This window comes from Bos javanicus, chromosome 15 (genome assembly GCF_032452875.1).
Source record: "Bos javanicus breed banteng chromosome 15, ARS-OSU_banteng_1.0, whole genome shotgun sequence".
NCBI classification, from domain to species: domain Eukaryota; kingdom Metazoa; phylum Chordata; class Mammalia; order Artiodactyla; family Bovidae; genus Bos; species Bos javanicus.
Window position 1 is genome coordinate 21,582,668 of NC_083882.1, and position 27,126 is coordinate 21,609,793.

General features: G+C 42.2%; 1 protein-coding gene across 1 annotated transcript in view; it reads left to right on the forward strand.

The window, feature by feature from the left end:
* The window catches only part of POU2AF2 (POU class 2 homeobox associating factor 2), a 39,083-nt gene extending 12,241 nt beyond the window's left edge, over positions 1-26,842 (forward strand). Inside the window, exons 3-5 of the mRNA XM_061440247.1 lie at positions 21,988-22,030; positions 24,675-24,973; positions 26,082-26,842. Coding sequence (XP_061296231.1) covers positions 21,988-22,030; positions 24,675-24,973; positions 26,082-26,483 — 744 coding nt within the window. The 3' untranslated portion in view covers positions 26,484-26,842. The remainder of the gene's footprint in view (positions 1-21,987; positions 22,031-24,674; positions 24,974-26,081) is intronic.
* The last annotated feature ends 284 nt before the right edge of the window (positions 26,843-27,126 follow it).

The window sequence follows — 27,126 nt, forward strand, 5'->3', positions numbered from 1 at the left end:
TGTAATTTTAAAATTCAGACTCCTTGTCTTTGTACCATGTCTATGAACATAGATTTATTACAGGGCTGGGGCCAGGGAACAGTCATTTTTAACAAGCTCCTTGAGTGATTTCTTTGCACATCACAGTATAAGAACTTCACCACAGAGCAAAGAGCAACTATCAAACCCCCTCCCCCCAGCCAAGTTTCTTATCTCTACCCAGATAAGAATTTTCTGAGCTATTGTCACTGACCCGGTGACACTGTGAATGTTATACAGAAGTGGGTATAGGCACCATGTAATACATGGTCTGTGCCATTAAACATCAAATAACCTGGTGGAAAGGAAAAATGCGTATATATTTAAACAATATAAAACCATATAACCAAGCACTACACTGAATGCTCAAGACAGAAGATCAGGCAGCATGGCCACGTGATATGAAGACTGGGACACTATTTACATAAGCACAGTTTAAAGTGCACTTCCTGTGTGTTATCTTATTTGACAGACACACTAGCACTGCGAGACTGATATTGACGTGGTTTTCCATTTTATAGCTGAAAACGTTGAGGACAAAAGAAGGGAAGGGATTATTTGCAGGTTACGGTTAGCAAGTGGCAAGTCTTCCGATACTCAATTCCACACCATTTTTAAAGGGAAAAATCAATGTGGACTGGAGTAGAATCATTTCTGATTCATGAAGTTTTTATCCATTTGGACTGTCATCCCAAAATACCATAGATGAGATGGGGTAGCTTGTGTGCATATGTACTCAGTTGTGTCCAACTCTTTGGAACCCCATGGACTGTAGCACACCAGGCTCCTCTGCCCAGGAGATTTTCCAGACAAGACTACTGGAGTGGGTTGCCATTTCCTCCTCCAAGGGATCTTCCCAACCCAAGGATTGAACCTGAATCTCCTCATTGCAGGTAAATTCTTTACCACTGAGCCACCTGGGAAGCCAAGCTTATGAACAGAAAACATTTCTCACAGTTCTGGAGGCTGGAGGTCCAAGTTTTGGTTGCAGCATGGTCAGGCTCTGGTGAAGGCCCTATCCCTTTTCCGGGTTGCAGACTTCTCACTGTGTCCCCACTTGGTGGAAGAGCACAGGGAGCACTTTAGAGCCCTTTTATAAGGGCACTAATCCTATTCATAAGAGCTCCACCCTCATGACGCAGTCGCTTCCCAAAGGCCCCACCTCCTAATACAATACAATCACGTGGGACCTTAGGATTTCAAAGTGAGTTTGGGGAGGACACAAACATTCAGACCACAGCACATGCAAAGGAAATCAAAGCGTAAGAGAATATATCATATAGAAAGGACTGGAAAGGGGCAAAAACAGCTCTGACTCTGGTCATTCTTCTCAAGCATCAGGTACACAGGCATTATGAACTCAGCCCTAATTTCCTGTTGTCATATATTACTCAGTGTCTCACTGCTAGTAACTTACTCTCATCTTCATTTCAAAGATATTTTACATGTGGATAATTAAATGCACACAGTTCTAATATGTAACTATTTGGACTTTAGGTATCTCCATGAATTAATTTTACCATCTACTTGCTCACATTTCATCTCAACCACTCTTCCAAAATATCTGTATATTCCAAGAAAGATAGCATAACAATTAATCACCGACTCTTAACTTTTTCTGTCCCTGTGGTAAACACAACTCAATGAGCAGGAAACATGGAGAATCACATTACTGACAGCACCTATGGGGCTCTAATGGCTTGAGTAATACTGACACTCCATCCTCTTTTTCATCCCAGTTCACTAGGTGACAATGAGTCTGATATCTTAGATAAGTTCAGATAGGAAAGTCATCCTTACACGTGTTCAAAATTTGCTACTGATAATGTGGGTAATAACCAGTCAAAGGTTAACTTGAGGAGATCAGGGGCCCTACCATACTGTTTTTCTGTATATATCATCCAAGATCAAAAAACAGGGCTTTGCAGGTGTCAATAGTGGTAAAGAACCCACTTGCCAGTGCAGGCAATGTAAGAAATGTGGGTTTCATACCTGAATTGGGAAGATCCCCTGGATGAGGGCACAGCAACCCACTCCAGTATTCTTGCATGCAGAATCCCATGGACAGAGGAGCCTGGTGAGCTACAGCCCATAGGGTCACAAAGAATCAGATGTAACTGAAGTGACTTAGCACACATGCAGGCCAGAAGACAGACCCAAAAGATTCTACAGCAAATCCTGTGGAACCTGTGAATGCTCACTTAAGTGGCAAAATAAGGGATTAAGTAAAGGATCTTGAGTGAAGGTACTTATCCTCTTAGGAAAGAGGTGATCCCTAAATGCAACCCCATGTACTCTACAGAAGGGAGATTTGCGAGGAACACTCAGAAGAGAAGAGACACAGGAGAAGAAGTGGCTTGTGACCAAGTAGGCAGAGTTGGAGCCATGTGATCACATAGCAAGGAAGGCAAGCAGACACCAAAGCTGGAAGACCCAGAGTGGGTGCTCCCCTCGAGGCCCTGTAAGAAGCAAGTCCCACCAAGAACTCGATTTGGACTTCCGGCCCCCAGAGTATGAAAGAATAAATTTTGGTGTTTTTAAGCCACCCAGATAGTGATAATCTGTTCCAGGAACTCTAGGAAACTAGTACACAGATACGAAAACTGTGTCCCTCAGATAAGTACTCTCTAGGAGGCATCTATTTGATGCCCAAATTGCTTTTCTGCTCTCTGTGACAGCCCTTGGATAAGTTCACATGGGTTATGTTGACTCATCTTTACCACAGTTTCCTTCACGAACATCTGTTTTTGATACCATGAAATATTTTCACATTTTTGCAGTAGGAATCAAAGAGGAAAAAAAATCTCTTGCCTCAAAAGAGACTTTCACCAAAGATTGAACTTAAAACCACTTCTGTTCATTTTAGCCATAATCCTGTGGTTTCATAACTATTATCATGTATATCTGTTTTTAAGTAATTGCTTCCTTTTTTTTTCCCAAATTTTTTCTGTATTACTCCTTACTACACTACTAGATTTTCGACTAGAACACTCAAAATAGGAGCCACTCACCACCTCCTAGCACCAAGTTTATATTGCACTGTTTTCAATTACACTATTTCAATGACATTTCATAAAAATTGTTCATTGAAAATTTTTAACAATATCAACAAATTTCAGTAACTCTCAGTTATCATTAGTAAAATTTAAAAGAAGAAGAATAATCAATAGATGAATGGATAAAGAAACTGTGGTACATATATACAATGGAATGATACTCAGCCATAATAATGAGGTGGATGAACCTAGAGACGATTATACAGAATGAAATGCCAGAAAGAGAAAAACAAATATAGTGTATTAATGCATATATATGGAATCTAGAAAGATGGCCCTGATGAACCTATGTGCAGGGCCAGAATAGAGATGCAGACATAGAGAACCAACTGTGGACACAGCGGGGGAAGGAGAGGGTGAGACGAATTGAGAGAGCAACATGGAAACATATACATTACCATATTTAAATTAGAGAGCCAGTGGGGATTTGTTGTATGACACAGGAAGCTCAAACCTGTGCTCTGTGACAACCCAGAGGGGTAGGATACCGTTTGACGTGGAAGAGAGATTCATGAGCGTGCGGATATATGTATACCTATGGCTGATTCATGTTGATATATGCAGAAACCAACACAACATTGCAAATAATTATCCTCCAATTAAAAATTAATCAAATTTTAAAAGTACACCTGGCTAAAATAAATAAATAAAACCAAAATAATCAAATATTTTTTAAAAAAAGAAGAGGCAGTAAATCTAATAGCCACAATTTTTCATTTCATTTTGAACTCCACTGAACAGTTTGCAGGCTATTGAACTGTCTAATCAATTTTTCCTCAAACTATGATTAGGATTCATTTAAAATTATTGAATATACAAAAGTTGCAAGAGGGGAAAAATTCTAAACTTGATAAGTAGGAAACGGAGCTCAGCTTGGAGTTAAACCTGAGTAGTGGAATGGGGGAATACGGTGCAGTATGGGGGTTTATGAATGGGCTTCGTAATCAGGGTCTGATGTTTACTTTATTTTATTGGTTTATGGACATCCTAGTAGTTATCCTGTTCTGCTCATTCATCAAAATGCTATAGTGATGAACAATAAGGAAATAGATATGAAAGTGATTTTAAGTTAATATTCTACATAAACCAGAGGAAAAACAAACGATGACTCCTGGTGGTTTTTAGAAGACCCAAACTGAGAAAAATGTTGAGGAGCTATATCCCAAGTGAGAAAGATATTTGGATTAGACCAGCCTTGAATTATATATCATATACATACACAGACCAAAATCTATTTCCACTCGACATGATCCTTTTTATATTAAACTCAAGTATCTGCTTTCCAAATAGTAAGCATCAATAGTTACAGTTATTTTCTTTTTCTATATGTTCCTGAATCCTTACACTTTAATTAGCCGCTAAAATCTCTACATCAAGAACATACAGGATAAGGCTGCACTGTCAGCTGGGTATCTTGGTTAATCACCCTTTCCTGATTATTTTTGGAAGTAAAACATTGTAAACGCAAAAAGAAGCATGACAATAGTAGATACTGATGGAAAAAACTGGAAGAACAGAAGGTGAATGGAAGTCATATAATACGTTTATGACATAGATTATATGAAAGTGTTTGATCTTCCTTAAGAGGTCGGCGACCTCTAACTGTAGAACAGATGCACATTGTCCAGCTCCATCTGTAACAACTGTCTTTCCATCAGGACTGCTAGTTAGAGATTTGTTTTGTTCTATTCCCAGCTGCTGTTTTGTGGCACCAGTCACACGCGCATTTCGGTTACCACCAAATGTAAACATGATGTTCGTATCTGTGATTTGCATTTGAGTTTCTCATGAAGTATTAAAAAATGAAAATAGGCAATTAAAAATTGCATGTTATAGCGTCTCAAAGTTTCTTTGATTTCCCTGAAACTTTGGAAAACACATCTGAGACTTCTCTTTGGTGTTAAAAAAGAAATTGCTCCCTCCTCGGTCTGTTTGAATCCCCTCCTGCTGGCCATCAGTGGTCTCCAGGAATTCCTCTCTCCTCTCTGGGCCTCTGTCCTTGTCAATAAAAGCAGAATTTGGTTGGTCCTATTTCAGTATTCAATTTTAATACTCAAATTTTTAACAGTTTATCCCGTCCCCTTACTTCTTTACTATTTGTATTTCAAATGTTCCCATCTCGCTATGGTTTGAAATATATCTCAATCTCTGAGAACCAGCTCATATTCCAATTCCAGCATCCTTGAGCTGAAGTTTCAGATCACTCTGTCATCTGAGAACCCTCAGTGCTTAGATTCGCAGGGGTTTTTCATCTAAGGCACAGGCAGCATAGCATGATGAAGAGTTTGGACTCTGGATCCAGATGACCTGAATGCAAATCCCAGCACTGCCATTTACCAACTGTATGATGACTGTAAAAGTACTTTAATCTTAGTGTCAAAGGAAGATGATAATATCTGCCTCCCAAAGTTATTGTAAGTGTTAGATTTAACATGTGTCAAGGGCTTTGCACATAGTATGTGTTCAATCAATGCTAGAGCATCAGATACTTCATCTAATGAACATTAGTATTCAAATGATACAAGAAATTCACTGAACTGAAGAAATGTACAGTCCAGCTGAGAGAAGGAATTACGCATGAAATAAGTGATTAAAAATTAAAAGACAGCTTTGGTATCCAAGTGCCAAACATGACAGTGACCATTGGAGAGCAGGACAGAGGTTGCAAAGAGGGCGAGCAAGCCATGGTCAGGGTAGGTGAAAGACTTCTTGGAGGAGCGTGAGCCTTGAGCTGAGCTGGGAGAGAAGAAAACTAGATAGGCAGTGAGGAGCGGCAGAGTTCAAAAGAACGCGAGGAGGGGTGACCGTCCGGAGGGAGAGGAGAGACTCTGTGATATGCAGTGGGTGGACCCTCTTGGTCCAAACGGTGGAGAAGTGAAGTGGTGTGTGACCTTTCAAAATTTAGTTCTAGTCTTGCCTGCAGAGGACTCCCAGACACTCCCCTCTATGCCCATAGCCTCTGGTTGGCTGGTACATGGTGCATGGTATGTTCTAAGTGCTCAGAAAATGGCAGCTCTTATGGTTTTCCTAGTATTTGGAGCATGGTAGCATTTGACAAATGTTATCTGTCATGTTAGTGTGCTGTGAAAAGGAAGATATCCATAGGTGGTGGTGAGCTCTGAACAGCAACCTGGGTGAATAGACACTTCTGTCATCATTCCTACAAATCCTAATACTGTATAAATAAACTGGCTACTAGAAAGGCCATGGGATGCCTTTTGTAGATTCGAAAAATTGATTCACTGTGAGCAAATGAAACGACAAAACAATGGAAGCAACAGTCAGCAACATTACTTTTATTCTGACTCGGCAACACCAGCCTTACACCACTCACTCCTCCCTTATACATGTGCTTAGTCACTTAGCCATGTCCAGCTCTTTGTAACCCCATGAACTGCAGCCTACCAGGCTCCTCCATCCATGGGATTTTCCAGGCAAGAGTCTACAATTCCTCAATTACAAAGGATCATGTAATCATATGAATGGTACGGGTGGGAGGGGACCAGTACTCATAGTGTTTCTGATGTGTCCCCCATCTCCCCACTGGGTATACAGCTGTTTAACTTTCTGCTTTGCTAGATTTTCCCGACCTCAGAACGTGTTCCACCCTACCCCCAACCTGATGGGTCTACCAAAGCCAAGCTGTAATCCCGTCTTTATTTTGGGAAAGATAAATCTCCTTTCTTCTAGTTCAGCTAGAGTTGCAAATTGAGTTTGCAAGGGAAATAGGCAATAGAAAAATCACATGAGGCAAGAACAATTACATGGAGTGCAAATGTTCTACACTAGCTTAAATATCTAGTCAAAGACTGGCATGGATAGAACAGTTGAGGTGACTTCTGGGCCTGAGTCCTCTTCTGTCCCCTCAATTTTTCTTTGGGGTAAATAAGAATTCTTAATAATAATAGCTAACATTTCTTCTAGGCTCCAAAGTAAAGATGTCACAAATATTTTCATTTATTCATTTTAGAGTAAATGTCACTTATCAACAAGGAGCACAATAGCTTTAAGAGGGTGACGCTCATATCTATTTTTCAGATGAGGAAACTAAGAATGGGGTAGGAATCAGTGGAGCATAGATTTGAAACCAGGTTTGTTGGACTTCACAGTCTTTATTTTACCCACCATATTGCCTCCTTAAGTTTACATTTCTGGTCCAAGGAAGGACCAGCTTTGGGAATAAATAACCACTTTGCTTCGGGTCCTTGCTCAGTCCTGCGCCCACCCTCCACACTCCACACAGGCCATGGCCCATCGTGTCTTTTACCCCTTCTCAGCCACAAGTCTGTCTCCCGGCCTGTCCCTGCAGTGATTCTGTATACTGCTCAGATGATGCCATACCCAGTCCAAACCAGAGCCAGGACCTTCCTCTCCTTTGACACCCAGACATCTTGGAAGAAACTGGACTTAATTTCCTTATAGAACCTATCTCTAGCTGCATCCCAGAACCTGCTACCCGAGTGTCATTCCTCTCAGCCATCCCCCACCTCTCCTGGACTCTTGTTCCCCTGGGCTCTGCATGGTGCCTGGCACTCCCTGTAAAAGAGGAAAGCATTTCCGGAGCCAGAGTCCAAGCACACCACACGGACCTCACAGAAGCCTCTCTCCGGCTCTTCTTGAGCTCTCCAGGTCTGCCTCAGCCAACCCATTTCACTCTGACCTCCTCTTCTTGCCTGAAGCTTGCTTCTCTGCTCTGCCTTCAGCTGAAGTCTGATTTTTTTCTGAAAGTTGCTGACCTGACCTGAGAGGCTGGTAGCACATGACTCGCTCCTGGGACAAGATGTAATATGCCACTCTCCCACCCAAGGAGGAGGAGACCCATCTCAGCTCCTTTCTGAAGGCTGGAAGAGACCCCAGGCTCAGGGAAATGCCGAGCTTACCAGTTCACTCTGGTCATCCACCTCTTAGATGCTCTCCCAACCTACATGGTGTTCCAGCACTCTCTCACAGTTGTACACACTCAAGAATCATATGCATACACTGAATAAATAAAATAGCTAGTAAGGAAAGGGGAGGGTAATTTCCTTCTGCTCTTATCTTCTTATGAATATATGGTAAAAGATGGAGAGAGACAGACTACCAAAAATCTCATTTCCTGCATGGGTCTTAGAATTCCATGCTGAAGACAGATATAATCAAGATATAATTTCCCAACTTTTCTAAAACTTGGGCAATTTATATATATTGTGCTATTTCTCTTTGATATTCTAATGGTGGTATTAAATAACAATGAAAATTCTAAGTGAAAGGAAGAGACAGAGTGTGAATAAGCCCACAAACTGATTTGTGCATGTAGGCTAAGTCTCTTCAGTCCTGTCCGAGTCTGTATGACCCTATGGACTGCAGCCCTTAAGGCTCCTCTATCCGTGGGGTTCTCCAGACAGGAATATTGGGTTGCCATGCCCACCTATCCTCCTCCATGCTTTAAATATAAATTTAAATTTATAAATTCAAGGAAGCCACACATAAATTCAAGGAAGACACCACAGCCATTGCAGCCCTCTCTGGACTTGTCAAGTCAAGAGCAGAGAATAGGCATAATCTGTTGATTCCATGTTCTGGTCAGAGGCATCTCAAGCTTTGAAGACATGTAAGTGCAAACTGGACTTCCCTGGTGGCTCAGACAGTAAAGAATCCACCTACAATGCGGGAGACCTGGGTTCAGTCCCTGGATTGGATAGATCCCCTGGAGGAGGGCGTGGCAACCCACTCCAGTATTCTTGCCTGCAGAATCCCCACAGACAGAGGTGCCTGGTGGGCTACAGTCCATGAGGTTGCAAAGAGTCAGACATGACTGAATGACTAAACACAAGTGCAAATTATCTGGACCAGTGCTATTACAAGAAATCTTCATGCTCTTCTATGATTTCTAAAAATTTACCATAAAAATTAGTTTTCATCTCTTCAACTCTTATAAACCCATCCTATAATGTAGTCTGGCTTTAGTAAGAATTTCATGCTTTCCTGGGCACTGCAATTGGTCATCAGATGGCCCAGTGTGTATCTTCCTGCTTTGCTAATGTTTTATTTTTCTTACTTAAAAAAAAAATTATTTTAGAAGTACCTGTTCTTGTCATGTTTGAATATTAAATTCTTAGAGGAAAATATGGTTTTTTTTCCTTAAGGAGTACATCTCACTTGCCCTTGTTACTTTTTTCTGAGTTGCCTGCGGAAGGATCCATTCATTTGTAATGTTTGTATGGTTATCGATAAAGGGAATCAGTGTCTACCCTGGGAATGCTCCCCCACACCTTTCGCTCACTCTCATAGCACAGTGCTTTGCATATTGCTTGTTAACATTGCCAACTAACCCCCTTCTGAGCCCAGAAAGAACTTAAAAAGAAAGAAAGAAACATTTTCGGAGCAGGCAAGGCCTGCCCTGTAAACTCAAAACGCCAATGTTTGAATATAGAAGTACGTATTATATCCCTGACATTCATTTGAATGAATGTTTTATCTAAAGATTACAAAATGGCCCATTGTCTGACTTTAATTAGCCCACAGTCCTGCCTGTTCGGAGAACTGAACCAGATTTCCAGGGCTGTCCATGTTCCCCACCCAACCACCTGCTCTTTCACAATTGCAGAAACTTTTTAAAAAATAATATTAATAAAGGCAAACATTTTGCAAGCACCTTATTTTTTTCAGCTGTCTTATTGGTTCTGTAGTGGTTGTTTTTAATGTCATGAAATTTAAAATATTTCCGGGTGGTGAATTCTTTTACTCAGCTTGCAAAAGTAATCAAGTTTTTCAGTGAAACAGCCATGGCAAGTCCATCTGGCAGAGCTGAAGTTCTGCACATTTCGTTCTGGCCAAAATGTACGATACCATTTATTAATGTGCATCCCAGTAGCTCCTGTCATTCTAACTTAGCTATCGATCTACATAAATACAAATAGCATTCCAAAGGCGCGCCAAGACCCACGGGTGAAAAAAAAATGTGTTTCATTTTGTAACTCAGGCAACAGAAATAACTTTCTCACAGAGGCAGCCTGGACATAATTTTGTGCCAAGCAGGAAAGTTTTAACAGTAAAATTTTAAGAAACTGTCAGAAGTTTGGAATTCTATAACAGTGTTACTTTCCAAAGGGCATAAAATAGTTCATAGACCAGAAATGTAAGACAGTTGGAACCACAGATTTTTTTTTTAATTTTGAAATCTACAATAAAGATATAAGACCTAAATTCTGGTTTTTAATTTATATTAACTAGTTTCAATTACAAAAATAACACATGGTAAAATTTCAAACTTAATAAAACAGCATAAATTTTTTTTAAGTCTACTGACCTTCCCTTCCTACTTGTTCTACTTCCCAGGGTCATGTGCAATCTTCCAGAATTTCTCTATGACATTTTATTATAAAGAAATTAAGTTGTTGCACCAAGGTAATCAATATCAAAATCTATGTTATTTACATGCACTATTACAAAAATACATGGTGTTCTCGTGGTGAATTCCCTTCTCCCAAGAGAAAATTTAAACAGGTCTCTTTTAGTCTTCATTTTACCTCTCTATGTTTGAAGGCATCAGTCAAAGCACCTCATACTATCATATCTCCATCTTATATCAATCACATAGTCCCTACTTCCACCTGAGATGGTGATATTGGAGCTAAGGTGCCCCAAATCAACTCTTTCTTTGTGAAATAAATACTCTATAATCTAGGCTTTATAGAAGCAAGCCAAATGTTTTTAAAGATATATGTTTCAATATTGCTTCCTCACAAATTCTTACAGGCTTTAGGATTGAACCTATACAATGACCTCTTAAATCATTTAAGGACATAGGGTTTTTTTCCTTTGTAAATAGGGCCTTATGAGGGAGACATGCCAGGCCCCTCTTTACACATGGGTATCAACCGAGGAGGCTGGCGATAAAGAAGAAAAGAGAGAAAGAGCCCTGGGAATCGGTACAACCAGGACAGGTGGCCAGCAGCCCTTAGTACCCACAGGGCAGGTATCAGCCTTCACCAGGCTCCAACACAAAGCCAAATAGAGGTGGATATAAATGTCACCTGCTAGCCTCCCCAACCCCACCCCACCGAGAGCCCATCAGACCTGTATCGTGGATCTGGGAAGCTCCAGCAGCCCATGTTCTCACCACACCAACCATTTCTGACCATCATTTTCAGCCCCTGATTAAATTTCCTAGAATGCCACTTTTAATACATCTACACTGCTAATAGCCATCTAAAGAACCACTTCCTGTTAGTGGACAAAGTCCAGGTTCCTTCAGCCTGGCTCAAAAAATGCTCTTTATAACCTGGCCCTTGCTCCTTCCTCCAGCTTTCCTGTCTGCATATTTCCACATCTGTGACATGCTGTCCACACATTTGAGCCTTTGCTTTGCCTCTCAATGACGAGACCCCCTATCCTATCTGCTTACTGATTTCCTGTCATCCTTCAAAACAGGACTCCTATATCGCCTCCAGCGTGATGTGTTCAGTCACCTTCCTCAGGACAGCAGCTCATGGCCACTGCTACTCTCATCCTTACCCCAACCTCCCCTCTCTACGTGCACAGCCCGAGCAGGTCTAGTAGAATCCGGCCTCGTCACTCACTAGTTCTGTGACCTTGACAGTCTTTACACTGCCTATAAATTTTCTGATCTGTAATCTAAAGATAATTACTTACAGCAGTCTATTTCATTGGTTAACGGCAAGGCTTTAGTGGAACAATGTGAATCACTTAGCATTATGTAGAGTATATAAAGTACACAAATGTTAATTACTAAAAGTGATGAAACACACTAATATATATACAGTGCATGGCACAGAGTCTGGCATGAAGCAGGTATTCATAAAATGCTAGTCCACATTCTACTAGCCAAATCAAGTCACAAAACCATCCCAGATTCAAGACGGTAGAAGTATGCTGCTGCTGCTGCTGCTGCTGCTAAGTCGCTTCAGTTGTGTCCGACTCCGTGTGACCCCATAAACAGCAGCCCACCAGGCTCTGCCGTCCCTGGGATTCTCCAGGCAAGAACACTGGAGTGGGTTGCCATTTCCTTCTCCAATGCATGAAAGTAAAAAGTGAAAGTGAAGTCCCTCAGTCATGTCCGACTCTTCACAACCCCGTGGACTGCAGCCTACCAAGCTCCTAGGTCCATGGGATTTTCCAGGCAAGAGTACTGGAGTGGGGTGCCATTGCCTTCTCCGAGGTAGAAGTATAGATGCCACTTATTGATGGGAAGAGCTGCAAAGTAATTGTGGCCATATTTAATCTATAGCAAATGGCTTATGTCCCTAAGTAGATCCTAATCTAAGCCCTTTGGTTGCATTTTTTCTAGCACCTGAGACATTCAACATTGTGCCTAGCACATCAGAGGTGCCAGGAGATATCTTTGGCTTGATAGAAGGGCTAGGGCACACAACCTACTGGTTATGTCACTGAGAGCTTGAGGGGGAATAAATCTTAGAGAGTTTGGGTTTAAATCCTAGTCCTGCAATTTATAAGACAGACAATTTGGGACACATCACTTAACTTCTCTGATGCTTGGTTTCCTCTTTTATAAACTTGAGGTGATAATATCTACTTTATAATAAGATAGCATTACATAAAGCATCTGGCACATGGTAGATGCTTAGAACTCTAGTTCCTATTCATTATGGAGCATTTCTCTTATCCATATTTATGACTGAATTACTAGGTAACTCAGATAACTGGTCCATAAATTAAAACCTTTTTCAAACTTTGCAAAATTAATAAGACTTATTAGAACAGGTTTGTTATAGCTGAGTCACTGCATAAGAGCTCACACCAATCAGAATGCCCCAGTTCTACTATATACTTGTCACATTAGCTAAGCATCTAATTCTCTACGCCCATTTTCTTGTGGAGGAAGAAGGTATTCCATCCTAACACAGGTACCTATTTAAAGGATAACAACATTATACCTGGCACTGACTTTACATTCATTTCAAAGTTGGAAGAAAATTGTTTGACTAATGGTTGTTCTCAATTCAGATATTAAAACATGGTTTTAAAATGTTCAGTATATCATATCTCCACCTCTCTCCCAATCATAGATATGATGATAGTGAGAAATTAAATATGCTGTGAATTCCTTGAAAAGGAATCCCAGCCATTCAGAAGGGGCTATGATTTTTATTTAAGCATTAGCAGCAATATCTTCAAGTTTAAAGGGACACTTTCAGACTATATAGTTGGAATTTTTTAAATATATCATGAAAAATCTTACACTCCTTGCAGTCCTCTTCTTTAGTACACTTCACATGGTCTTTCAGTTTTCAGGCTGGCACCTAAAAATATTATAGGGTCATAAAAATGACAATAAATGTAGTGAAGGGAAACTCCTGATCTTATCACTTTACTATCATGGTGACCTATTAGTTCAAATTAACTCATTTTCATGGAGGGGCTTTCGGGGCAGCTGTGAGGCTGCTGTGTTAGCTACAGGAAGTTGCACACTGGCAAATTTCATTCAAATGTAAACCTCTAAATTTGGCTACCTGGCATTGCAAGATCCTGTTGTTTGCTGTATGCAAAATAAAAATTATATACCATCTTGTTTGGTCAAAAGTTATGGGCTTTTCAATATTAATTTCAATATTATTTCTAAAGAATTCATATGGTGAGATGCAACTGAATGAATATAATGTCTTGAACAAGGTAAAAAGAAATGTGTTTTCCCTTCACATGAGCAAAGATACTTAGTGCGCATGTTGAAGGCTCATGTCTTAGGTTGTTCTTTCTCAACATATGAATCTGGTATACCAGCTCTGAAATCAGTCCAGTGAAACCCCTCCTGGTCCCAGAATAGGCCTTTTAGAACTCTTCTATGTTCTGTGAGATGAACAGAAGTTGTGTGCTATCATTGCCTTTTATATGACTTATCCAATCTAAATATTTCCCAGGTCACCATAAGCACTGATTATAGCTATAAATAATTAATTATGTGGAAATGTTTTATATCACAATGGGGGAGATCACGTAGGAGTTTTTTGAAATGGTCAAAATTGATCAAATTATATGCTTACAAGTTGGAAATTGTATTGTACATAAATTATGCTTTATCAAATTTGAACCTCCTCCCCCCAAAATGGAATACTTACTGAAGGCTAAAAATGTATAGATATATACATATAGATATGGAAGTATATATATATACACACACACACACACACACACACACACGGAAATATACCTCCCACTGAATCTTCTTTGTGAGCATTTATTTAATTATATGGTTTCTCTGAATGTCGTCAGTTCAGTTCAGTTCAGTCACTCAGTTGTTTCCGATTCTTTGCAACCCCGTAGACTGCAGCACCGGAGAAGGCAATGGCACCCCACTCCAGTATTCTTGCCTGGCAAATCCCATGGATGGAGGAGCCTGGTAGGCTGCAGTCCATGGAGTCTCGAAGAGTGACTTCACTTTCACTTTTCACTTTCATGCATTGGAGAAGGAAATGGCAACCCACTCCAGTGTTCTTGCCTGGAGAATCCCAGGGACAGGGGAGCCTGGTGGGCTGCCGTCTATGGGTCTCATAGAGTCGGACACGACTGAAGCGACTTAGCAGCAGCAGCAGCAGCAGCAGACTGCAGCACACCAGGTTTCCATGTCCATCACCAGCTCCCAGAGCTTGCTCAAACTCAGGTCCACTGAGTCAGTAATGCTGAATATCCTAAGTCTCCTTTTTTACTAAATTTTTAAACTATGACGTTTTCCCACTTTTATTTTCAAGGTATTAAAGCTCTTGGAAGGCAGTCTGGTGTGGTAGTTATGAGATAAGTTTTGAACAGAAGTAGAGTCACAGATGTAGAAAACAAACTTTCGGTTCACAGGGGATGGGGGAGGGATAAATTGGGAGATTGGGATTGACATATACATACTACAAATATAAAATAGATAACTAATAAGAACATACTGTATAGCACAAGGAATTCTACTCAATACTCCATAATGGCCTATATGAGAAAAGAATCTTAAAAAGAGTGGATATATGTATATCTATAACTGATTCCCTTTGCTGTATACCTGAAAGTAACATAACATTATAAATCAACTACACTCCAATAAAAATTTTTTTAAAAAATAAAAGAAACAGACCCTGAAATCACACCATTACCACCAGCAACAACCCTACCTGCAGAGAAACCTGAGTTGTTCTCTATTTCAATTTCCTCATCATTAAGATGAAAATAATATTACTTACCTTCTGGAGTGGTTTGATAATTAATGAGATAGCAATATAACATATTTGGTCATGTGCCTAATAGTGTGCTTATAAAATTTCTACAAGTATGTGCCTATGAATTTTATTATAATTCATATCTCTGCTGGAACATGTTGGAAGTCATAGAAAAAAATTTTTTTAATCTGGTGTTTGAAAGACAGGACAGCATATACTCCTATTTCTAATCCTTGGGGATGTGATTTTGTTTCAGGCAGAGTCAATGGTCTGGAGGTAGGGAGATTATACCCACAACAAAACTGGATCCTGCATAAAAATTTTTTTGCGGATTTGTTGAGCTGGTAGGATGTAAGGGAAATCAATAAAGCTAGGCGGTTTGGTGGGGTGATTTGAGGGGTGACATGGAAGGGAGGGGAAATGTTTGAGCAGAAGTAAAGACACTGAATGATGAGAAGATGATCACCCCAGAAAGGCAGATTCCCCTAAGGACAGGGGTCCAAACTAGCTTTCTATGTGAAGACTGACTGGTCCTTGAGCTAGTTTTGCTAAGTTTGGGGTAGCTCAACCTGGGACTGGGGAACCTGGAAGGGAGCTGCTTCCCAAGAAATATAAGCATATATCTTCAGGAGAAACACAACGTTAGGAACTCAGATTTTCACAGATTAAGATCAACCCAGATACATGTTTCAATCAGAGATCACCAAATGCATAAGGAAACAAATAACTAGGAATGAGAGTCCTAGCATGAACAATAAAGTTAAATTCCCAGGACTTTTGGGAATTTTGGTATTAGCATAACCAAATACAAAATTTTTAAAAATAACAATAATAATAAAAATAAATAGTGTACACTCAACAAAAGACCAACCAATATTTTTAATAGATCAAACAGAATTTATAGGACTGAGAAAATATCTAATCATAGATACTAAAAAAAAAAAAAATCAATGCATGAGTTAAACAGCAAATAAGCTACAGTTGAAGAAGGAATTAGTGAACTGGGTGTAGAGCTGAAGAAATCTATACCAATCTGTTCCAAAATATAGAACATAGAATCATGGATAGAGGGAAAGTAACAAGAAGTTGAGAATTTATTGGGGATAAAAGTAAAAGATTTAACAAACATCAAAGACTCAGAAGGAGAGAATACAGATAATACAGACAAGATAATATTTAAGAAAAAGATGGTTGAAACTTTTCCAAAAGACATGCATCCCCAGTCACATGAAGTACATCCTATACAAGCTGAATACATTTTAAAAATCTATCTCAAGATAAAAGGAGGTGAAGCTGAAAACTCTTAAAGCCAAAAGGAGTATACTTTAAAGGGTAGTCAGAAAAGAAAGAAAGATTCTTGTATAGAATATCTGTAAGTTTAATAGCAAACTTCTCAACAGCAATCATGGAAGCCACAAGACAGTGAAATGAAATCTTTAAAGTGCTGAGAGAAGAATACTTATAAAATTACAATTGTGAATCCAGAAATAGTGTCTTTTAAGTACAAAGGAAAAAGGAATTATATTTTCATTTACATAAAAGCTGGAAATTGCCACCAACACTGACTTCCCAGGTGACTTAGTCAGTAAAGAACTCGCCTGCAATGCGAGAGACGTGGGTTCGATCCTTGGGTTGGGAAGATCCCCTGGGGAAGAAAATGGCAACCCACTCCAGTATTCTTGCCTGGGAAATTTCATGGATAGAGGAGCCTGGTGGGCTGCAGTCCATAGGATCACAAAGAGTCAGACACGACTTAGCAGCTAAACCACCGCCTACAGGAAAGGAATTTTCTAAAGGGTTCTTCCAGAAGGAGGAAAATGAACCTAGAAAAAAGTTTGGAGGACAGATAAGAAAAGAAAATGATAAACATGTAGTAAGTCTAATACATATTTACTTGCCAAAATGATGATGAAAATAATCATGATGTTTAATTTGTGGAGGTTTAAGCTAAAATTCAAGAAAATACATACTCATGTAAATTAGTGAGGTCGCTCAGCCTTGTCCCACTCTTTGTGACCCCGTGTTCTGTAGTCTACCTGGCTCCTCCATCCATGGGATTTTCCAGGCAAGAGTACTGGAGTGGGTTGCCATTTCCTTCTCCAGGGGATCTTCCCAACCCAGGGATCGAACCCAGGTCTCCCGCATTGCGGCAGACGCTTTACCGCCTGAGCCACCAGGGAAGCCCTGATGTAAATTAGGAGAGGAGCAAAAAGAGTTAACGTCCTAAGGGTCGTGTCTGTCAGTGGGAGGCTTAAGATACTCTTTGTAGGCTTTGTTAAATACGCAAGGTAAAATTTTATGACTAATCATAAAGCATGGAAATAGAGTGTTTAATTTCCACAGCAGGTAAAGGGCAAAATTATACAGGGGAAATGAACACAAGAGGCTTCTTTTCATCAAATAACAAATAAAATCAACTAGCCTAGTCATTATGAAAGTTCCTCAGGTATTAAAACTGGATTGGGAGTACAGGGCTGGCAATTCCACAGTAATAAGTAAAAGTGGGCAGAAGGAAAAGGAACCGAAGAAGATTGTTGGTGGCCCTGGTGGTGGCAGACACTGCAGGGACTGTGTGAGCCCAGAGTAACCTTTGCTCATGCTTCAGGCAGAGGCCAGGGAGGGCTGGGCCAGCTGATGAACCGATGCATTATGGAGAGATGCTCATAATTCTGTCTGTCCAGCTGGACGTGCACCCTGCCTTTCACAGGAAGCCTCACTCCAGGCTCCAGCCTTGGCCAGAGCAGTTAAAGAGGAGCAAGCAGAGAAAAGGAGGCAAGAGGGCAACAGGACACCCCCCAAGGCAGCACCAGGGATGGCCACCATCCTGCCACACTCTGCTTCCCCAGGGAAGGAGGCTGAGGCAAGAGGCAGGGGGAATGGGCCCTGGCACAGGCCTTTGAAGAAAGAGATGGAAAGCAGAGGGGAACACTAGATACCATGGGCCCTGGCAACATGGGAAAATGTGCCTGAACACAAGCTCTTCTCTAATTAATCATTACCTCCTTTGCTTCCCGTACAAGACATCACAGCATCCTGACCTTGGACCCCACACACACTGTTTACCTACTAAGAAGTTTAGGATTAACAGAGGCAAACCACTATAAGTAGAATGGATGTTTTGTAAAAATAAAAAAAAAATCCTACTGTATAGCACAGGGAATCATATTCAGTATCCTGTAATAAACCATAACGGAAAAGAATATGAAAAAGAATGTGTATAACTGAATCATTTTGCTCTATAGCAGAAACTAACACAACATTGTAAATCAACTATACATCAGTAAAATAATTTTTAAAGAATTTTAACATCAAACACGGTGACATGTTTATCGGAATAAACCATGGAGTTTAAGAAATGTAAAAATGCATCTGAGTGATAATAGCTAATACTTATGCCCTCCTTACTCAAAACTAGGAATTATTCTCAGTGCATGACATATAAGATCATATTTAATCTTCATGTGCCTAAGATCACACAGCAAACAAGAAGCAGAGCTGGGTTTCAAATATAGACACTCATTCCAGAGTCTTCTCTTTCAAATACCGTGCTACCTCTGAGTGGCTGTTGTTCAGTCGCTAAGCCATGTCTGATGCTCAGTCACGTCCCACTCTTTGAGACCCCATGGACTGCAGCATGCCAGGCTTCCCTGTCCTCCACTATCTCCCAGAGTTTGCTCAAACTCATGTCCATTGAGTCAGTGATGCCATCCAACCATCTCATTCTCTGTTGTCCCCTTCTCCTGCCTTCAATCTTTCCCAGCAACAGGGTCTTTTCCAATGAGTCAGTTCTTCGCATCAGGTGGCCAAAAAATTGGAGCTTCAGCTTCAGTCCTTTCAACAAACATTCAGGGGTGATTTCTTTTTTAGTATTGGTTGGTTGGATCTCCTTGCAGTCCAAGGGACTCTCAAGATTCTTCTCCAGCACCAGAGTTCAAAATTCTTCGGTGCTCAGCTTTCTTTATAGTCCAACTCTCACATCCATACATGACTACTGGAAAAACCATAGTTTTGGCTATCCGGACCTTTGTTGGCAAAATGGTGTCTCTGCTTTTTAATATGCTGTCTAGGTTTCTCATAGCTTTCCTTCCAAGGAGGAAGTATCTTTTAGTTTCATGGCTGCAATCACTATTCTCGGGGATTTTGGAGCCCCCAAAACTAAAATCTGCCAATTGGTGGATATTTCCCTAGAGAAGATAGAATTCCAATTTAGTCCTATGGATGGAAAGTTTGTATACCTCACCTACTTCTTTTGTAATTCATATGTTAAAGCCTTGGTCCCAGTATGATGGTATTTTAAGTTGGGGCCTTTGGGGTGGTAATGAAGTCATGAGAGTTAAGTCATATGAATGGGACTGGTGCTCCCACAAGAAGAGACATATGGAAAAGATGATCTCTCTTTGTGCCGCATGAAGACACTGCAAGGAAACAGCCAACTGCAAGTCAGGATGAAAGCCCCTCAAAGGACCCAACCATGCTGGCACCCTGATTTCAAACTTCCAGCCTCCATAACTGGGAGAAATGTTTTTTGTTTAAGCCACCAAGTCTATGGTATTTGTAATATCAGCCCAGTCTGATTAAGACAGTTGGGAAATGATGGGTTACTCTCAGATATTTGAAGAGCTATTTATGGAAGAAGGGTTTAACTTTTTCAGTATAGACCAAGGAGATTAGAAATAAGTACATTTGTAACAGAGGTTGCCAAAGAATAAATTGGCTTTCTCAGAGAGTGCAGAGTTCTCCATCACTAGAAGCTGAATGCACCCAGGGTTAATAACAGTGGAGAGGATTTCAGCATTGAGTGCTGGTTGAATAAGACTCTATAAAATCCCTCCAACTCTTGAGAGTCTGTAGGATTATCAGGGTCAGGACAGAACTAAGAACTCAAATCCGAAAACGTGGATGTTGATACCTCTTCACTTTTACAACAGCTACATTTTCCACTTAGTTTGTTCCTGGGCCTCTTGGAGTCAGAATTTGCATTTTAAGACTCGACACACCTGGATACCCTTCCTTCAGCGGTCAGCTTGAGCATCTCCTCTTCCAGGATGTGTTCCCCACCCCATCCTTAATGGGGGGACACCAGCTTAGGTCCACCTCACCCCATCTTACTACTACAGTGCCACTTCCCACACTGAGGTGAATTCTGTTTCATCATCAATCACACTCTGTATTAGGGCATGTCCTAAGGCTGCAGTAACAAATTACCGCAAACAAGCAGCTTAAAATAATTATTTATTTTCTTACAGATCTGGAGGCTAGAAGTCCAAAATCGAGTTGTCAGGAGAGCCAGGTTCTCTGAAGGCTTTAGGGGTACCCCCTTCTTTGCCTCTTCCTAGCTTCTGGCATAGGTGCGTGCGTGCCTAGTTGCTTCAGTCGTGTCCAACTCTTTGAGACCCCATGGACTGTAGCCCACCAGGCTCCTCTCTCCATGGAATTCTCCAGGCAAGAATACTAGAGTGGGTTTTCATGCCCTCCTCCAGGGGATCTTCCCAACCCAGGGATCAAACCCTTGTCTCCTGCATCTCCTGCATTGCAGGCAGATTCTTTAGTGCTGAGCCACTGGGGAAGCCCGCACCCCCACCCCCACAAGCTTCTGAAGGTTGTTGGCAAACCTTAGTGGTCCTTACTTGAAGTTGTAGCTCTCAAATTTCTGCCTGTTTCTTCAGACTGCCTTCTCCCCTTTGTGTCTGTGTTTGTCTCGCCTCTTCTTATAAGGACACCGATCATATTAGATTTAGGGCCACATCCTTCAGAGTAAATTCATTTTAAATTGACTAGTCACTGCTTCAAAGATCCTGTTTCCAAATAAGTTCACATTCACAGGTACTGGTAATTATGACCTCAATATATCTTTTCAGGGGACATAATTCAACTGACAACAGCCTCAACCTCCTACGCTCATTAAACTGCTATTTTTATTCCACATATTTCTGTTGTGTCTACTATGAATCACTCCCTGTTCCAGCCGCAGAGAACAAGTTACAGTCAAAGTTTCTACCCTTAGTGAAGCTTCCATTCTACAGGGAGGCAGACAGCTTAAAGGGGGCCATTCAGTGATAAAACCAAATACAACCTTATTTGTGTATGTATGTATGTATCTATATAAATGTGCGTGTGATATGCGTGCTAAGTTGCTTCAGTAGTCTTTGCAACCCTATGGACTGTAGCCCGCCAGGCTCCTCTGTCCATGGGATTCTCCAGGCAAGAATACTGGAGTGAGTGGGTTGCCGTGCCCTCCTCCAGGGGATCTTCCCAACCCAGGGATCAAACCTGCATCTCCCATGTCCTTCACATTGGCAGGTGGGTTCTTTACCACTAGCGCCACCTGGGAAGCCCATAACCCATTTATATAAATCACTGATACATATTTGAAAAAGGATATTGTGGCTCAGCTGGTAAAGAATCCGCCTTCAATGTGGGAGACCGTGGGTTCCATCCCTGGGTTGGGAAGATCCCCTGGAGAAGGGAAAGGCTACCCACTCCAGTATCCTGGCCTGGAGAATTCCATAAACTGTATAGTCCATGGGGTTGCAAAGAGTTGGACATGACTAAGCAGCTTTCACTTTCATTAACACAAACAGTAGAGGGAAAAAAAAAGGGGGAAGGAAGAGAGAGGAGGGTTCGGAGGGAGGGTACACGTGTATGCCTATGGCCAATTCATTCTCACATATGGCAAAAACCATCACAATATTGTGAAGCAATTATCCACCAATTAAAAATTTTTTAAAAGAATAAAACACGCATGCCTCTCTATCTTTCAGGGCAGTGTCGGTTCCGCTCAGTCTCCATTTGGCCCAGTGCCAGGTAAGTATTGCAGTTCACAGGGGTCGATTCCTTCCTTTTTGAAGTAAATCAGGCATTTAGGCTTCCATTCTTTCAAAGATGCCTTACAAGACTTTGAACGTTTTGCTGCTTTAAAATACTTGTTTTTAAAATGTATTCTTTACTTATCTTTTTTTTTTAATTTTATTTTATTTTTAAACTTTACAAATTGTATTAGTTTTGCCAAATATCAAAATGAATCCACCACAGGTATACATGTGTTCCCCATCCTGAGCCCTCCTCCCTCCTCCCTCCCCATACCATCCCTCTGGGTCGTCGCAGTGCACTAGCCCCAAGCATCCAGTATCGTGCATCGAACCTGGACTGGCATCTCGTTTCATACACGATATTTTACATGTTTCAAAGCCATTCTCCCAAATCTTCCCACCCTCTCCCTCTCCCACAGAGTCCATAAGACTGTTCTATACATCACTGTAAAATCAGTAAAGGCAGACCTCATGCAGCCGTTCCTGAATTTGGAATGCATTTTGTCTAGTATAAGCTTATTGGGCAAAAGCAAGAGCAATTAGGCCCTTTATACAGTTTTTACAGCTTCCCCAGTGACTCAGATGGTAAAGAATCTGCCTGCAATGCAGGAGACCCCGGTTCAAACCCTGGGTTGGGAAGATCGCCTGGAGAAGGGAATGGCAACCCACTCCAGTATTCTTGCCTGGAGAATTCCACTTCCAAGCTCAGAAGCGGCATAGGTTTCCCAGTAATTTGGGTCATCTTCAGAGCTGGATAAGGGAAAGAAATTAGAGCAGAAGAAGATCCCGCATGTCTGAATGTCTCTATACCGTGTTTCCCAATCACATTTACTGTCATTGGAATTTGCCTGTATCTGCTCCATTCTACAGAAGAAAATTTCTGCAGCCTCTCTCATCATCTGGAATGGCTCTTCCTCTTTTTAAATAGAAAAAATACATGTTTAAACACCAAAGGATTTTTTCTCTGTGTTTTTTTATTTGGAAATTGGAAATGCAGACAGGAGAGCCTGGTAGCCTTTTTTACTTAGTCTCCTTGCTGTTTGTAGCCTTAACCACTACGACAGACACAGATTCATGGCATGAAACAAAACCTTATTTGTTGGTATTGATTTTCACGGGCACAGATATTTTTTTCTAGAGAAGTATGCTTATGACGAAACCTCTAACTGCAGCTTTCAAATTCATGAGCAGATTAGAATTCAGGGGCTACAGAATTTAAGATGGAAATGGAGTGAGTGGAATTGTGCTGTTAAGTTTCTGCGAGGAATTTTGATTTGAATGAATGAATAAATTTACATGAATTGTTGCACATAGTATTATACTACTGGGTTTACAGAAAATGTATAAGATGTAAGTTCTGCCCGCATAGGGCTGGTGGGTCAACTGGAAAGAGGACTACGCTCAGATGAGAGAGTGTTGAGCACAATGCAATGTGCCGCCTTGGGTAGCAGGGGTCTAAGCGCTGTGTCTGGACAGTGGTGTAAGACTGAGTCAGGGTAATAGGGAGGAGGTTCTTGATGAGTCTGTCTTCTCTCCCAGAGAGCAGGCAGGGTGGGCAGGGACAAAGCTCAAAAGCAGTGCACTGCGGTTGTGGAAAGTAAGAAAGACAAGCACCTGCAACTTCCTCTCAGATCAACTCTTTTGTGACTAAGAGAGTAGGTCTGAGCTAACTGGATCACACCCAACACCAGCTGGAGGGGAAAAAAAAAAAAAAATCTGTTTTACAGTCCTCGAGTCTGTGCTCCTGAACACGTTCTAAATGATACAGGGTTCCCTGATACAATTGAACTGCAGGTTCAGAAAACGTTTAGCAAACACATCTCTTCTCGTCTGGGACTATTTCGCTGGGCCTTACCTTAAATGAGATTCTTAGTTTCAGCCTCTCCAGGTTTCCACCAAGGGGGCTTTCTGTGCCAGGTTTTCCCTTCTCAAGCTTGCAGGGCCCAGGGGAGCTGAGTGGGGACTCAAATTGGCCACAAGAGGGCAGCAAATAACACCAGACTCTTCAAAGCCAAGAAAACCTTTATCGTGGTCCTCTAACTTGGCTTCCCAGAAGCAAAGCAAGGCAAACCATTTTCGGTTGCCTGCTAGGTGCAAGTCACCGTCAGTGTACAAAAATTAAAAGAAGAGTACAACTTGCCGCTGATTCCGGGTGAGGTCACCTTATCTAGAGAAACTGAATCTCACATATCATGCCCCAGAAGCAGCCTCTTAATCTATGGGGGCAAGGCTTAGAAGCTGTGAAAAAGATGCTTCATTAGATAACAGCAAATGCCAGGGGATTCTTATCCTGTCCTCTTTAGCCCAGCCCCTTCCTAGTAGAGCGCCTCACATACAGAAGGTGTACCAAAAAAATGTGTATGTGAGAGGCACTGGGCAGTAATAACTCCATGTAAAGTGAGCTCATTACCTAAGGCAGCTCGACCTTAAACATACCAGTTTGGGGGACCAGAGTAGTTAAAAGCCATAATGCCACCCTACTGAATGCTTTTCAAGCCATCTATCTATTTAAATGTTGGCCTTGGCGTCAGGCCTGCGTTAGAAACACCATGTCACACGTGGAAAGACCGGGCTGCCATAGACATGCCTTGACTTCCTCCGAGGAGACATTTGTCCGTCTGTTTTCCCTTTGGCAACAGGCTCACCGGTGATGTCAGGTTACTATGGTGTCAGGAGAGCCTTCCTCTCCGACCCGGACTTTCACAACACCAAGCAGTTTGCCAACGACGCCTGCACGTCAAGCGCGGCCAAGCCCTTTGCCTGCGAGTCCTCAGCAGGGCAGGGCCACGGGGCCCTGCTGGACCCCTACTTCCCGGAGCCTTACGGGGACCACCGCCCCACGGCCCTGACCCCCAACAGCGGCACCCTGTTCAGCGCCTCGGCCCTGCCGCCGCTCCTGCCGCCGCCCTTCCCCAGCGACCCCGCACACTTCGCGCTGGTAAGTACTCAGAGGTTTAGTTTAGGGGGGGTCACCGAGGTCGGGTTCCCGCGGCCCTGGACAGCCCGTGCGCCCAGCAGCCAAGGGTCTACTCGCCCAGGCAGAAGCCAGAATCCACGTTCAGAGAGCCTTCCTCGGGGCTTCGGGCCAGCCACGCGGGAGGAGGCTCTGTGTATCCAGGGGTTGAGGCGGGACGACTAAATAGGACGGGATGTACAGCCATTGTGTTAACACTCTAGATTTTGCCAGATGGTCCCCCATCATTCCGCCAGCGCTTAAGGAAAGAGCACTGTTTTACCTCGCAGACCCAGCGAGGCCGTCCCCGGGGCATATCCATCAGGAAGCCTCTGACCTTCCCCTTCGTTCCTCTTTCCCCGACGGTATTTCTACCCTTTAGAACCTGCTTCTCTCGCAGTCCTTCCGGAGATGAGTTCATAAGAAAGAGCACGAATAACTTTTTTATACAAAACTGTAAAGCCCGCGACCACAAAGGAATAAGTCTGTGGACATGGGGTTTTAGACCAAACAGGCCTCAAGAGATTGGGAATTACGTGTACATGTTCATTTAATACTGGCAACAACTCAGGGTATAGTTATTAAAGCCCCATTTGACAGAAGAACAAAGTGAGGCACTCAGAGTTAGGAAGCTAGTAAGTGGCCTAGCATTGAATCAAACCTAAACCTTTCCAGCCCCCAACCTATGAGGCTCCAGGTCTTTGCTCCTTGGGGGGCAGGGTAGCCGTCCCAGCCCCCTTAGAAGCCCACCCTGTAATTTAGAGGCTTCTCCTTCCAGGAGTAGATGAAACGCTGCCTAAATGTTCATTTTATCATTTTCACATTTACTCATTTAAAGTTTTCTGGGGAAAGGACTCTATTTACACACACACACACACGCACACACACACACCCAATTCTAGACTGAGAAAGGCACTAAAACGTTCAGTGTCCAACAGCAGAGGAGAGAGCCGCCTGTAAGGAGGCGCTGGACAGCACAGGGAGGACCCCAAGCCTGCTTTGGAAGACACGGGCCCCTGTGTCGGGAAGGAAATGTGTCCCCGTCAGACCATCACCTAGTGACTAACCCCAGTGACCTTTCCATCCTCCTCAGAGGGACTCGTGGGAGCAGACGGTGCCCGAAGGCCTCAGCCAGCCAGACCCCGTGCCGGCGGACACCCTGCAGAGCTTGGCACCCAGCACCGGCTCCCTCTCGCAGCTGGAGTCGGGCGGTGCGGCCCAGCACAGGAGCGCCGGCTGGGGGGGCCCCCTCACCGGGGTTCAGTCCTACTCGCTGCATGCGCTGGAGGATTTGTACCACACACAGGGGTACCCCACCCCGGCCCCCTACCCTTTCACCTCTTTCATGACGATGTCCAATGACCCACCGCCCAAGGTGGGGCCCTTCTCCCAGGACGAGGGGGCAGACACCTCTGCCCTCCAGGACACTTCTCCGTGGACCAAAGAAGACGGGAGCCTGGCGTGGGGGACATACGAATGCCGCAGAGCCTACTGAGGGCACCGGAGGACTTCTGTGCTTTAAGTCAGTTCTCTGTATTCACAGACTCTTGTGGTGTGGCAGTTCTTTCAGAAGTGGGTTTTCAGGACAAGTCGTTGTCCTGAAAAGACAAGACGACGGCATTTATTTGTGATCCACCCACCATAACCCCACTGAAACACACCACAATGTGAATTCAGTGTGCCAGGGATAGACAGCCTGACAGTGAGGTTTTGGGGCCTAATAACCCATTATGTTTTGAATCTTTTGTTATCTTTGAAGTATCATTTTAAGACTGGTAGTTTTGCTTAAATTACATTAAAAACTTTATGCAGCTCATAAAACATACTAATTTTCCTGTCTAATTTTTCTTAGTTATGTACTATGTGTGTTCCTCAATAAAAGAGAATGTATAGGGTATAAAATAAATTAGGGCACAAAAAACAAAATGCACTTTATAGCATGTGACTTTATAAAGTGTGAAGTATTACATACATTTCTCACCTTACAGGGACTTACAAATAATAACTTGCAAGTAATAAATGTGATGCCATTAAAAAAAATGCTTTATTGTCATTAAAGTAGGATGAAGCCAGGACACCATTGGCTTCATAACTACATGGTTTTGACTCTGCACTAAAGCCCAAGATGTCCAAAAATT